General features: G+C 39.0%; 1 protein-coding gene across 3 annotated transcripts in view; it reads right to left on the reverse strand.

The window, feature by feature from the left end:
• LOC137631012 (uncharacterized oxidoreductase YjmC-like) overlaps nt 1-13,127 on the reverse strand; it is a 155,502-nt gene that overhangs the window by 12,597 nt on the left and 129,778 nt on the right. For all 3 annotated transcript variants that reach the window (XM_068362558.1, XM_068362557.1, XM_068362559.1), the window contains 6 exons: nt 12,897-12,958; nt 12,607-12,660; nt 3,592-3,687; nt 2,241-2,433; nt 1,487-1,641; nt 1,110-1,220 (listed from right to left, as the gene is read on the reverse strand). In XM_068362558.1, the coding sequence (XP_068218659.1) occupies nt 1,110-1,220; nt 1,487-1,641; nt 2,241-2,433; nt 3,592-3,687; nt 12,607-12,660; nt 12,897-12,958 (671 nt within the window). The remainder of the gene's footprint in view (nt 1-1,109; nt 1,221-1,486; nt 1,642-2,240; nt 2,434-3,591; nt 3,688-12,606; nt 12,661-12,896; nt 12,959-13,127) is intronic.

Raw genomic sequence — 13,127 nt, forward strand, 5'->3', positions numbered from 1 at the left:
GAGGATTGCGAGTAAATGTGGGAAAGAGTAAGGTTTTGAGGTGCACAAAAAGTAAGGGGGAGGCTAGAATATCATGTTGAATGAAGTTACTTGAGGAAGTAGATCAGGTTAAGTACTTGGGTTCTCTTGTTGCTGCAAATGGTGGAGTGGAAGCAGATGTATGTCACAGTGTGAATGAAGGACTTAAAGTATTGGGGGGGGGCAGTGAAGGGAATGATAAAGAATAGTGTGTTATGTATGAACATTGAAAGAGTTCTGTATAAGAGAGATTGTACCAACTGTGATGTATGGATTGGAGTTGTGGGGAAAGAAAGTGACCAAGACAGAAATTGAATATGTTCGAGATGAAGTGTCAGAGGAATATGGTGTGTGTTATCTCGGTTGGATAGGGTTAGAAACAAAGTAGTAAGAGCGAGAACGGGTGTGAGGAATTAATTAGCAGCTAGAGTGGATATGAATGTGTTGAGGTGGTTTGGCCATGTAGAGAGGATGGAAAAGGGTCATCTGTTGAGGAAGGTAATGAATGTAATTGCTGATGGGAGAAGTGCAAGAGGAAGGCCAAGGTTTGGGTGGATGGATAGAGTGAAGAAAGCCCCAAGTGACAGGAGAATAGATGTGAGAGGCAAAAGAATAGGAATAGAAATGAATGGCAAGCGATTGTGACAAAGTTACGATAGGCCTTGCTGCTAACTCGGGTCACAACAAGGTGACCGCTGAGGTAGCGGCAGTAGGAAAATCGGCATAAGAAGTTTCATTTGTGGTGGAAGATGGGGGGGGGGGGGGGGCTGTGGCACCCTAGCAGTACCAACCAAACTCAGCTGGATCCCTCGTCAGGCAAGGATTAACAAACAATCCAAATATCCCCTTTCATTTCTTGTCAGGCAAGGAGGAACAAACAAAACAAATATCCCCTTTCATTTCTTTAAAGTCAGTTATTCCCAATGTTGGGGGGAAGTTCCATGGTAGATGGATGGATGGATAAAATAATATTAATGGACGAAGGGTTTTATTTGTGAAGGAACAAATGTTATTTCAGTCTGTAACAAATCTTGGTCTTGTCACTGAAATACCACAGACAAACATTACTTCTAGACAGAAAGAGCACTTACCATTTCCTCTATCAGGCTCATATCATATGTTATGCCTCCATCAGCTTTCATCTTCTCCGAGTTAATCCTCTCTGGATCACCAGCCACCATGACTGGTTTTTGGGGATCGACCTAATATTGAATAATCAAATGATGAGTCCAGAACCTTATTTTTACACACCTGTATTACTGAGTTTACAAGTAAGATCGAGATGAGGATTGGAATTTGTATTAGATCTCAACTATATTATGCTTCAATTTTCTTATTAGAAATAGTTCTGCACTGTATTTGCATACTATTGTACTATAATTCTACTGTCTCATAAATCACTGTAAGACAATGAAGTGGTCAACACAAGTGATATTGCTGACTGAACTGGTTATCATAAATACATTACCGGTTGTACATTACGGCAGTAATTCATGAGATCTCCCAGTCGGCTTTCAAAACCTGGAGCGAAGCAACTTGGATCAATTGCCACAAAACAATGGCTGATGTCTGCTGGTCTGTCAGCTTTAGTCCAGTCACGAATATTAGGTCCATAAGTCCCTCCTAGAAAATGTAAAAAATTGTGTAGATATATAAACAGTGTGTAAAACAAAAGGACAGCAACTATAGATAATTTTAGATAAAGTAAGTATACTGAACATAAAGAGGTTTTAGTTTTAATCCCAAAATATTATTGATACAAATTTTCTTAGAAAAAAGTTCACATTTTATAGACATTAAATAAAAAACCAATAAGATACACCTTTGTGCAAGTGTTTTTTTAAAGTCAATACTTTACTTTTATTAACAGTGATAAATCTTGAAGACTATCCATGTTACAAAACTTCATTAGACCAATCATAGTTTCTAAATCTTGAAATTTGGAGACAAAACTCATTATTGGCTAAAATTGGCTGTGTAATTATGAATAGTGAGCAGCATCTGAATTCAGAAAAGATAAAGTTTTTGTATTTTTTTGTCTAACAGCCAGTCTCTTTACAAGAAATTAAGGCTACCTATCTTCTCTAAGTGTCTCACATCATCGATCTAGTTTGTGTGCAATATCATCCTAGAATTATCAGAACTTTTTTTTTTACTTTCTTTTCTTATAACTGGTTTTTCTGCTGCAGCAAAAAGTAACTGAAAAGTACTGTGCTTCTTACCTGACATGATGCCACAAAATATTTCCACCATCATTCCTAGACCAAAACCTTTGTATCCTGAGGTCTCTTCTGCACCTCCTAGGGGTAACAGGAATCCTTCCAATCCCTTCTTGGCATCTGTTGTAGGATTCCCTTCCTTATCCAGTGACCAATTTTCTGGAAGTGGTTTCCCTTCGTACACTTTTTTTTCCACCTTTCATACAAGGAGTGCATATTACTATCAAATTAAAAACTCTTGGTATGCCCTCTCAAATATGATGTTTAAGCAGTTTAATAGTAATAGTATTCTGTCTTATAATGAAAGGCCTATCTAATGGAGGATCCATCTCCAATTCAAAGGAGAGAATAAATTATTATTGTACAGAGGGTATAGTGTGTTATACTTTTAGCATTTTTAAACCAGTAATTAATACTCAGAGATAAGCACTCTTACATCTAAAAATCCTGTAATGACAGAGTTATTTGTATCAGGCACATTTACTTTCCATACTGTACTTTGTTACTTGGTGTGAGAGTAACCCAATGCAATATAGTACCAGTTTAAACATATAGATATTTAAATAAACATGTTGTCTTTATCACTCAGAATTAATTGTTCCTTCTCTTCCATGAGATTTTATTTAAGAAACCCATATGCATGCACAAATCTTGAAGGATACCAGTGGGGACTGCATGATTTCTCTCGCATTACTCAACCCTCTAACAATGATTACCATCATTTCTACCTACATAATCTAAAACTAGAGTTTTCATTAAGATTTGCTGAATGTTTACGTATATCTTAATAGGTCAACAACTTATCAAGAGAAATTCACAAAGTCCAGTACAGTACGTGACAGTCAAGTTTTAATATATGGTACTTATCATGTATATTAGTAAACTTGAAAGTGTTATGTAATAAAGGAGAATAAATCTTAAAAAAAAAAAAGGAGAAAACATTATCTTGATGTAGGCTTGAAGTTCTGTATAATTTTCTATACCCAAAAACTGATGGTTTGCCTCAAATAACTGTGTATTTTGCCATAGCAAAGAAATTGACATATAGCACCTGCATTCACAAACTGCTAAAAATCTATATTTAAATTTATGTAGCAACCCATGACAATAAATAAGCACATTGCATATACATACCCAGGCCCTGAATTTGCAACATTAAATACTTTTTCAAAACAAAGCGATCCTAAATATATAGCCCTTAGATATGTCATTATGACTGCTAAATATTGCACAAAAAATATTAAGAGTCCAGCATCAAAAATTGTTTACCACCTGTAACCCATATACTGTGGAGGAACTATTTAAGATGTCTGGTGAATAAAAATGCAACTTACAAACAAGATATCTTTCTTACCTTACCACCTGCCACAACACTTGTTGCCATATCTAGTACAAAATTGCCACCTTCTGCTGGAGCTGCCAAGGCTATTGGATTTGTACCCAAGACAGGCTGTTAATAAAAGAAAAAAAAAGGCCTTGTAAAGACTGGAAAGGAAGTACTGTAATGAATGATATACTATCTGTGCATATTAATTTTGATAACATTCTCCCTAATGATAGTATAGCCTATTATCTAAGCAGTAATGCCATATTTCTATGATGCAAATTTCTTTTTTCAAGACACAGACTCGTTAACCAATAGTTGGTGTACAACGAAGAATTATGACGACCAGCTTGGTAATCACCTTAGAGCTCCATTTCATTTAATTTTTTGTCCCATCTATGGCATATAGTAGGAAAAAAGTAATTAAAGAGAAATGGAAAAATAGTATTTTGTTACCTAGTCCCTTTTATAATTTTACCAAATGTAACCACCAGTTATTATTATTATTATTATTATTATTATTATTATTATTATTATTATCATTATTATTAGCCAAGCTACAACCCTAGTTGGAAAAGCAAGATGCTATAAGCCCAAGGGCTCCAACAGGGAAAAATAGCCCAGTGAGAAAAGGAAATAAGGAAATAAATAAATGAGAATAAATTAACAATAAATCATTCTAAAACCAGTAACAGCGTCAAAACAGATATGTCCTATACGTATACAGTAAACTATTAACGTCAAAAACAGTTATGTCATATATAAACTATAAAAAGACTCGTGTCAGCCTGGTCAACATAAAAACATTTGCTCCAACTTTGAACTTATGAAGTTCTACTGATTCAACTACCCGATTAGGAAGATCATTCCACAACTTGGTAACAGCCGGAATAAAAGTTCTGGAATACTGTGTAGTATTGAGCCTCATGATGGAGAAGGCCTGGCTATTAGAATTAACTACCTGCCTAGTATTACGAACAGGATAGAATTGTCCAGGGAGATCTGAATGTAAAGGATGGTCAGAATTATGAAAAATCTTATGCAACATGCATAATGAACTAACTGAACGACGGTGCCCAAGATTAATATCTAGATCAGGAATAAGAAATTTAATAGACTGTAAGTTTCTGTCCAACAAATTAAGATGAGAATCAGCAGCTGAACACCAGACAGAACAATACTCGAAACAAGGTAGAATAAAAGAATTAAAACACTTCTTCAGAATAGATTGGTCACCGAAAATCTTGTAAGACTTTCTCAATAAGCCAATTTTTTGTGCAATTGAAGAAGACACAGACCTAAGAAGACACAGACCTAATGTGTTTCTCAAAAGTAAGTTCCAAGGAGGTGTCTGGGTAGCTATGTGTGAAGTCTCTCAGGTAAAAAAGCATAAGTGGATTGAAGCCTTCCCAATTTTGCTTTAATAATAGCTAACTCTTCATTAAGTTAGAAAGTCACTAAAGTGAAAATTGCACAAACTTCATGTACCCACACCTTCAGCTGGGCTAGGTCCTATGTGAAATGATCACGTTATATCTTCATAATTACTTCCCTAAGCCAAAAAGACATGGAAACTAGGTTTCTTCTCTGGCCACTTTTCAAGAAAGAAAACGAAGGGAGACGTAATAAGCTTTAGTACTTGGTACATATTCCTTTAAGACCCCAACAGGATGCAGTAATGAACCTCCTATCTTACTCTGCCAGTAGGGCTGAGATAGTGAAGGTGGTAGATGCGACGTCTGAGGGATCAGACTTACAGGTTTTGTCCATAAAGTCCTCGCCAAAGGTAACAGTCGAATATCCCTGTGGGTAATGATGTGGGACAGGCCTTGAAACAAACTTTTCTCTCTTAGAGAAGGCTATAGCCAACAAGAACTCTGCCTTACTAATGAGGTGCTAGATAGATGCCTTCCAGAGGTACAAAGGGAGTTCATTAAAGATTTCCCTTTACTCACTTTCAACAGACAGGGAAAACTTTGAACAGCTATTAGTCTTTCTCAACATAGGCACCACCCAGGGTTATGCATTTCTCTCATCGTTTTATGCAACACTGGAGACCTTCTTTGTAAAAGTCGGTAGGTTGAGCTTCAAACCATAACTCCACATTGTAAATCAGTGTCTCATCCTCTGGAAAATATGTTCCCTTTAAAAATGACTTCATGGTTGGAAAGAAGTGTAAGTCAGACTCGGTGCCAGGTCAGGAGAATAAGGGGGAGTGCGGAAGAATTTCATAGCCACAAGAGTGCGCTTCAGTCTGGGTGATAAGCGAGTTGTTAACTGGAGCATTGTCTTGCAAGAGTCACTCCTCTGGTCAGCATGCCCGGTCTTTTGATTTTGATGGATTCTCGGAATTTATGAAGTAGTGAAGCATAGTAAGTCCCAGTAATTGTGGTATCCCTGGGCAGGAAATCCGTCATCACTACTCCATGCTGGTCCCAAGACGGTAAGCATGATCCTTCCTACAGAGAGTTGCACACTTGCCTCCTTTGGGGGGTGGTGAGTCAAAGTGCTTTCACTGCATAGACTGGGCTAGTCTCAGGATCATAGTGACTGACCCATTTTTTATCCTGTGTGATAAGTCTGTCAAAAAAGGCTTCCTGGTTTTGTTGACATGTCCAAAAGAGCCTTTGAGCAATTCACTCGTTCCTGCTTCTGAAAAGGAGTAAAAAGCCTGAGAATCAACTGGGCAGACACCTTATGCATGTGCAAATTATCCCGAATTATTTTTTCAACAGGCCCTACACTTATCTTCACAATTTGGGCTAACTGACGAACAGTTATGCGGCAGTCTTCCAAAGTGGCGGCCTCTACTTGATGAATGGTCTCTTCATCAATGGCAGAATAGGGGCATCCAGGAACGGGAGATGTTTCGACAGATGTTCGGCCACACTTGAACTGGCAATGCCAGTATTTTACAACATAATATGATTGAGCAGCATCTCCATAAGTTTATTTCATTTCATTGAAGGTCTGTTTCAGAGTGCAACCTTTCAAATATAGTATAGAAACCAATCACTGCTTGATACTCGACTAGGTCCATAGTCACACCTTACTTCAATTTAACACCTATAAAAAAGGAAGCAATGTGAGTTCAATGCGACCTAAACACTAATGTACCAATACACAGTTGAAATTTCAGGCATATATAATAACCCTAAGTGGGTTTGGAGAAATCTTTAATGAATGCCCCTCCTATATAGGGGTGTTTGGAAAGGTTTCCCAGCAATTAGGACAGTTCCCAGCTGGGAACTCTACCTGTTGACTACAAATAGCTCGGGCAGAAGTTCATCTCCAGGTCTGAAGGATACATGTTGCCAATGTGTCTCTTAATGGCTCAGATGAAGAAGTCTGACATTCTTGCTGATCTGCAGCCTCAATTGTTGGCAGTGGCCCATTAAGATTACCAGATCCATGGCTATTAGCCCTTTGAGTGCCAAACCCTTAACAAAACATTTTGCACACATGCCCCAGGCACTTTTTAGGGACATTTTACTTAAACTTATCTTAGCATAATAATTATTGGATGGCCTTAGCTAATCTTTTAAATACATAATAATAAAAAGCTTATAAATTCACATATTTTGTGAAATTTTCATACACAAATTTTTTTTTAATTACTCGATACTGCATAAAATATGCCCAATGGCACCAAATGGAGTAGTAATATCCAGACGTAAAATACTGTATGTCAGTGGCACTCAAAGGGTTAAACTACAAGGGGAAGATAGAATAAGCCACTTTACTAAACACTGAAAGAGCCAAATCTCCAACTTGTTAAACTGAGAGACCAATGCTGCAAGGATTAAAGTGACAACCTGAAGAGTCATTGCAAGACTGAAACACAGGGCCCTGACCTGAAAACCCGAATTCCATTCTCCACCCCAGAAAGAACCTTAGGCACTTCTTTGAGGACAGGTGTATGGGAATGTAGAAGCCTCTTGCAGGTTTAGAAAGGCAAAAATTTGGACTATGATAAAAGCCTCACTAAGTCTGGGATTTCTATGGATGGGAGGAGAGCGTCCGGCCTTTGAGGCCTATAAATAGGCCCCCATCCTCCACAGCCATTTGGGACTAAAAACAGTAAATTGGAGAACTCTGGCAACACCTGTGGAACTTCCTTACTAAGGACTTAACCTCCTACAGAGCTCAGAAGCTTATGAAGGGCTTGAAAACTGTCTGTGGTAGTTGGAGGGGAGGTGGCAATTCCAAGATGGGGAGGGGATAAGCCTGGGGCAAAACTTTATCACCCAAGGCTCTGCCCCAATCTTCTGCAAGGCTTCTCCTTTCCCCTGCAGAGTGCCTTTCACCATAGATAAAATAGAGAGCTTTGAAGACTGTTCTCATCTTCTACCTCTTTCAGTAGATTTGTTGTCAGCTCCAGGATCCATGTGAACTCAAAATTATGTGTTTATGTTAAAATCAAGGTACAGACAGAAGAGGGTTATTGGGAAAGGTGACTCGACCACCTTTAGTGTGCATTTGCAGACCCCAAGCTCTATGGTGAGGGGGACCATCACAATATTGGAACCTACGGCCATGGTTATAGCTTGGCCTACAGGACAAGAAAGATAGCTGCTCACATGGCCATGTTGGAGAGTTTCTCACCCAAATGGAGGATCAATCTTTCTTGGAATAGAAATTGGTTGAGGGAAAAAATGCTTGAGAGGTCTTTTAGGCCAATGCCTAATTCATTCATGAGCTCTTTTGCCAGGAGACTGACAGCTGACTTTACCCAAAGCAACATTGTTTTTCCCAAAGAGTGCAACACTCCCATTGCTCTGGAAACCCCCTCAGGTGAAGGGCCTCATGTGACAGGAAGAAGATAGAGACAGGCAGAATCTACTCCTGCCAATTCAAGAGAGAGCTGACTCATGACCATACCTTTCAACCTTGTCCTATTCTCAAGGGGAGAATGAGCCTGGTATATCCTGGTAATGACCTCAGTGGATTTGGAGGGCTTCCTATGGAGAGAACTGGTGTCTATCATCTTGTAAAAGTTTCCTGCCATCATGGGCAATCATAACCTTTTATGGTGCCACTACCCTCCATCATGTGGTATAGATAATCCCTCACCCTGGATACAGACCTCACCCATGGAAAGTCGAAACCCATTTGTCAAGGAGGATTTAATTTTCTGATGTTGTTCAACCAGGCCTGTCACTCTCAAATCAATTACAGAACAGTATCATGACCTGCTCCTAGAGGGTAAAGAAAAGGAAAATTGCAGTCCTATTAATATGGCAAACTTAGATGATATATTGAAGGTATCAACCTAGATTTGAAATGGTGACTACACAACTTTGAGCTTCAAACAGATTTGACCACATTGTTCAGATGTTTGAAGTCGGTGATCACAGCCGAAAAGAGGTTATACTGTATACAAAGGGAGCCTTAGGAAATTATCATAAAGTGACATGAGGGAATCCTTGGAAAATTACTAAGGAATTTCAGTTGAAGTTATGCATCTCACACTTACCTTCTGAAAATAATAAGGTAGATACACTTACAAGGGTAAAAGAGGCCAGGTTTGGAAAGCCTGAGGAACCAACATACTGTACAAAGCAGCTACTGTAATGTATTGTAATACAGTACCAACTCTACTGGAGATGAATTGCACGCACCATATGGGGGTAGATAAGACATCCTTCCTGGCTAGAAAGATTGACATTAGCATCACGAGGGAAGCTGTGAGCCAAGTGGTCAGAGACAGTGAAAGATGCCAGTCAATCAACCCAGGCCCTATGGCCTACAAGTATGGAGAGCTTTGGTTAAAAATATACTAGATGAGAATGGCCATAAATGAAACTCAGTGAGTGGGACTTCATCTCTCCACAATTGACTTGTAGGCTGGGCAGTGGTGATCTTTGGCAGGGGGGACTTGCAGTCAGAGATGGTGTCTGAAATTGCTGGTGTGCTCAATGGACTATTCCTGGAGAGAGGCCAGTGGATAAGATGCTGATAGACAACTTTGTTGCTCTCCATCTGAAGCTCTCAAGGAGGTGCTGAACAGGTGGAATATCCAGCAGTTCATCGGAGCAGCCCATAGAGCGAGTGGAAACTGAATCAATCAAAAGCAATACAGGATGATCAAGGCCAACCCGAGAGAGGACAGATGACCCATTGAAGGCAATATTCTGGTACAGTATAACATTTTCGCAAGATCTTGACAGGATAAGGGATCAGCACCTCAACAAGTGGTGTTCTGGTAAGAATGGTCTCACCACAGTTAAGAATCTGGATATGGAGTCACATGGGATGTCAATCAATTAAGGTTGGGGAGGTATAGGTGAAACCACCCAATGGTGGATGCCCAACAGGGATGCGATAGGTTAACAGATGTCCACTCTCAGAACAATATCTTGGTGGATGGTGTACAGTACCACGAAATACCCTAGATGCCAGGGAGATTATGACTGGTTGGATGATGAAATAAGCAAGGCAGTCAGGAGGAAGTGGCTGGGTGATAATCATAAAGAGAGCGAAGGCAGCTTGCTTGGCTGGATGACAAGATGGAAATCGAATCTGTAGAATGATAGGGGCAAACAAGTGGTTACTGAGGCTGAGGTGGTGTATAATGGTTTTGGGTACTGTATGTTTATGAGAACTAAAGGTGATCATGAGATCAAGATCAGGGAGGCTTGTGGTCCGAGCCAAGGAAGAGTTGATGTAGAATGAATGAATGGGAGAGATTACAGTATTATTACTATTAGCTAAACTACAACCCTAGTTGGAAAAGTATGAAGATATATGACCAAGGGCTCCAACAAGGAGAATAGCCTAGGTACATAGGGAAATAAGAAAATGGATAGAAGAGTGTACTGTACCTGGGTGTGCCCTCAAGCAAGAGAACTCTACACCCAAGACAGTGGAAGACTATGGTACACAGGCTATGGCACTACCCAAGACTAAAGAACACCGGTTTGATTTTGGAGTATCCTTCTAGAAAGGCTGCTTACCATAGTTAAAGACTCTCTTCTACCCTTATCAAGTGGAAAGTAGCCACTGAACTATCACACTTAACCCCTTCTGTGAAAAATAAGTTTTTGGTTATCTTAGTGTTGTCAGTTGTATGAGAAAAGAAGAGAATGTGTAAAGAAGAGAATGTGTAAAGAATAGGCCAGACTATATGAGTATATGTGGGCAAAAGAAAAATAAGCCCTAACCAGAGAGGGATTCAATGTAGTACTATCTGGCCAATTAAAGGACCCAATAACTCTCAAGCAGTAGTATTTCAACAGATGGCTGGTGCCTAGGCCAACCTTTTCGATGGAAAAGAAAGGAGCAGGAAATTGGCTTCTTGTTGACCTGACCAATGACCTGGGAGAATGTACAGACATTTGAAGGTAGGAGCATGCAAGTCTTATTGTGAAAGGATGCGTTAAGAGTAGTGGAGTGGTAGCCGGATGTTGTAATATAAACGAGTGGGAGTTTCTGGATGGGAAACAGAGTACTGTAGTGTACTAGTTAGTCTGTAAATAGCTGACACAGTTAATACACTATTGGGAAAAAATAATATACTGTACTGTATGTTGATGGGAGATGTACAAGAGGAAGGCCAAGGTTTGGGTGGATGGATGGAGTGAAGAAAGCTCTGGGTAATAGGAGGATAGATGTGAGAGAGGCAAGAGAGCGTGCTAGATATAGGAATGAATGGCGAGCGATTGTGGCGCAGTTCCGGTAGGCCCTGCTGCTTCCTCCGGTGCCTTGGATGACCGCGGAGGTAGCAGCAGTAGGGGGATTCAGCGTTATGAAGCTTCATCTGTGGTGGATAACAGAGGAGGATGGGCTGTGGCACCCTAGCAGTATCAGCCGAACTCGGTTGAGTCCCTTGTCAGGCTGGGAGGAACGTAGAGAGGAGAGGTTCCCTTTTTTGTTTCATTTGTTTGATGTCAGCTACCCCCCCAAAATAAAGTGCCTTGGTATATGTATGTATGTACTGTATGTTGAAAATATTTGAAGAGTGTAGCACAAAGCATAGAAATGCAGACAACTGGAAGCACCGTTGCAGCATTGTTTACAAGTCTGGAATTGTACAATGGAATGATGTATAGAATGTTAATTGGATCAGATCAATCCAACTGAGGTAAAGGCTTTCATTTTGATGTTATGAAGCGACTGGACAGTCTCACTGCATATAAGAACAAATTATAGTTGGTTGTATCGAACAAATAATAACTAGGGAAACCATAAGTCGATGTTTTCCTTGTGAAAAATTTATGAATGATTGTTAAATTATAAAAGTAAAAATACTTATGGTAAAATAAAGTACTGTACTGTATATGTAAATGCACACTTTACATAATTTGTACAGGAAATGTAAAATTTGGATATCTCATGACTTCTACTCCTAGGCATATACTTTTCTAAATAGGACAAAGTGTTGCATATCATATAAATCATTAATGAGTATTAAACATGATGATGATGATGAATAGTTATTATCATCACTAAAGTTTTCCAAGAGATTTTCCCTTCTTAAGGTTAAATGAAGTGATTACTCTCTTCCTGCTTGAAAGTTGTTCTGACCTAATTCTTCGTCTATTGTGTTAATGAATTCTCTTGATTTCAATGTTGTTCATCAAGCTACAGATACCTTCATATATATTACTTTTCTGAATAATTGCTATTCAACCCTATGTCCAAACTATTTGAAGCTCTCGAGATTTCACCCTATTTTCCAGCTTCTGGACAATGCATTTTTCTGTAATTCCTTTATTTGTAATATGATTTCCTCACTCTTTGTTTAGACCAGTAGGTAGGGTTGTAATAGAATAGTACTGACTTTATACACACAGCATGAAATACTGCTCAGTTAGATAATGGGAAACATTTATTAGCCATATCTTTCTACTTCATCTAAGCTGTTGCTACCTCTTTCTCTAACTGTCTTCTTGATACCTGCCTAATAGTGTATAAACCATGTAAACTTCCCAGGGTAACTCTCCCAACACAACACACTGATCATCCCATATCATCCCTACTGTCCAATAGGTATTAAAAACCAAAACTAGTTTTCAAATACTGCAAAGCAAACAATGGACCTACCTTAACACTTCTTGTTGGAACCACAAGAGAGGAAGTATTGGTGAAGGACATGCCCTGTGAAATAATGTAATTTTAGCTTTTATATATAGTACAGTACATTGAATAGCAATCCAGAGCAAAGCTTCAAGAAGTAAGTATAGTATGCATATAATCATCTATTGCTCAGGTGTTTAAATGGTTCTTTTTTATTAAGCCGAGTTACAGTAAAGTATGTAGTGCACGGGAAAAAGAAACAGAACAAAAGAACCAGAGTAGAACCCTTTTTAAAGCATCAATAATTTTTGGCTTACAATCATTCCTTCTTCTGCAGCTTTCATAGCCCACACTCCTGCAATACCATAGTGGTTGCTTCCTGAAATATGTGATAGAAACTTGGTAAGTTTCCAATAAATTATGATAAGAGCAGTAATTGTCATCTTTCATAAAATATATCTTTTCAACATTGTGGTATAATTCTAATGTCCTGCTGAATTAAACAGTAACCTAACCATTCATTAATGTCACCATTTCTGTTTTCTATT

The sequence above is a fragment of the Palaemon carinicauda genome, chromosome 39, assembly GCF_036898095.1.
Source record: "Palaemon carinicauda isolate YSFRI2023 chromosome 39, ASM3689809v2, whole genome shotgun sequence".
NCBI classification, from domain to species: Eukaryota; Metazoa; Arthropoda; class Malacostraca; order Decapoda; family Palaemonidae; genus Palaemon; species Palaemon carinicauda.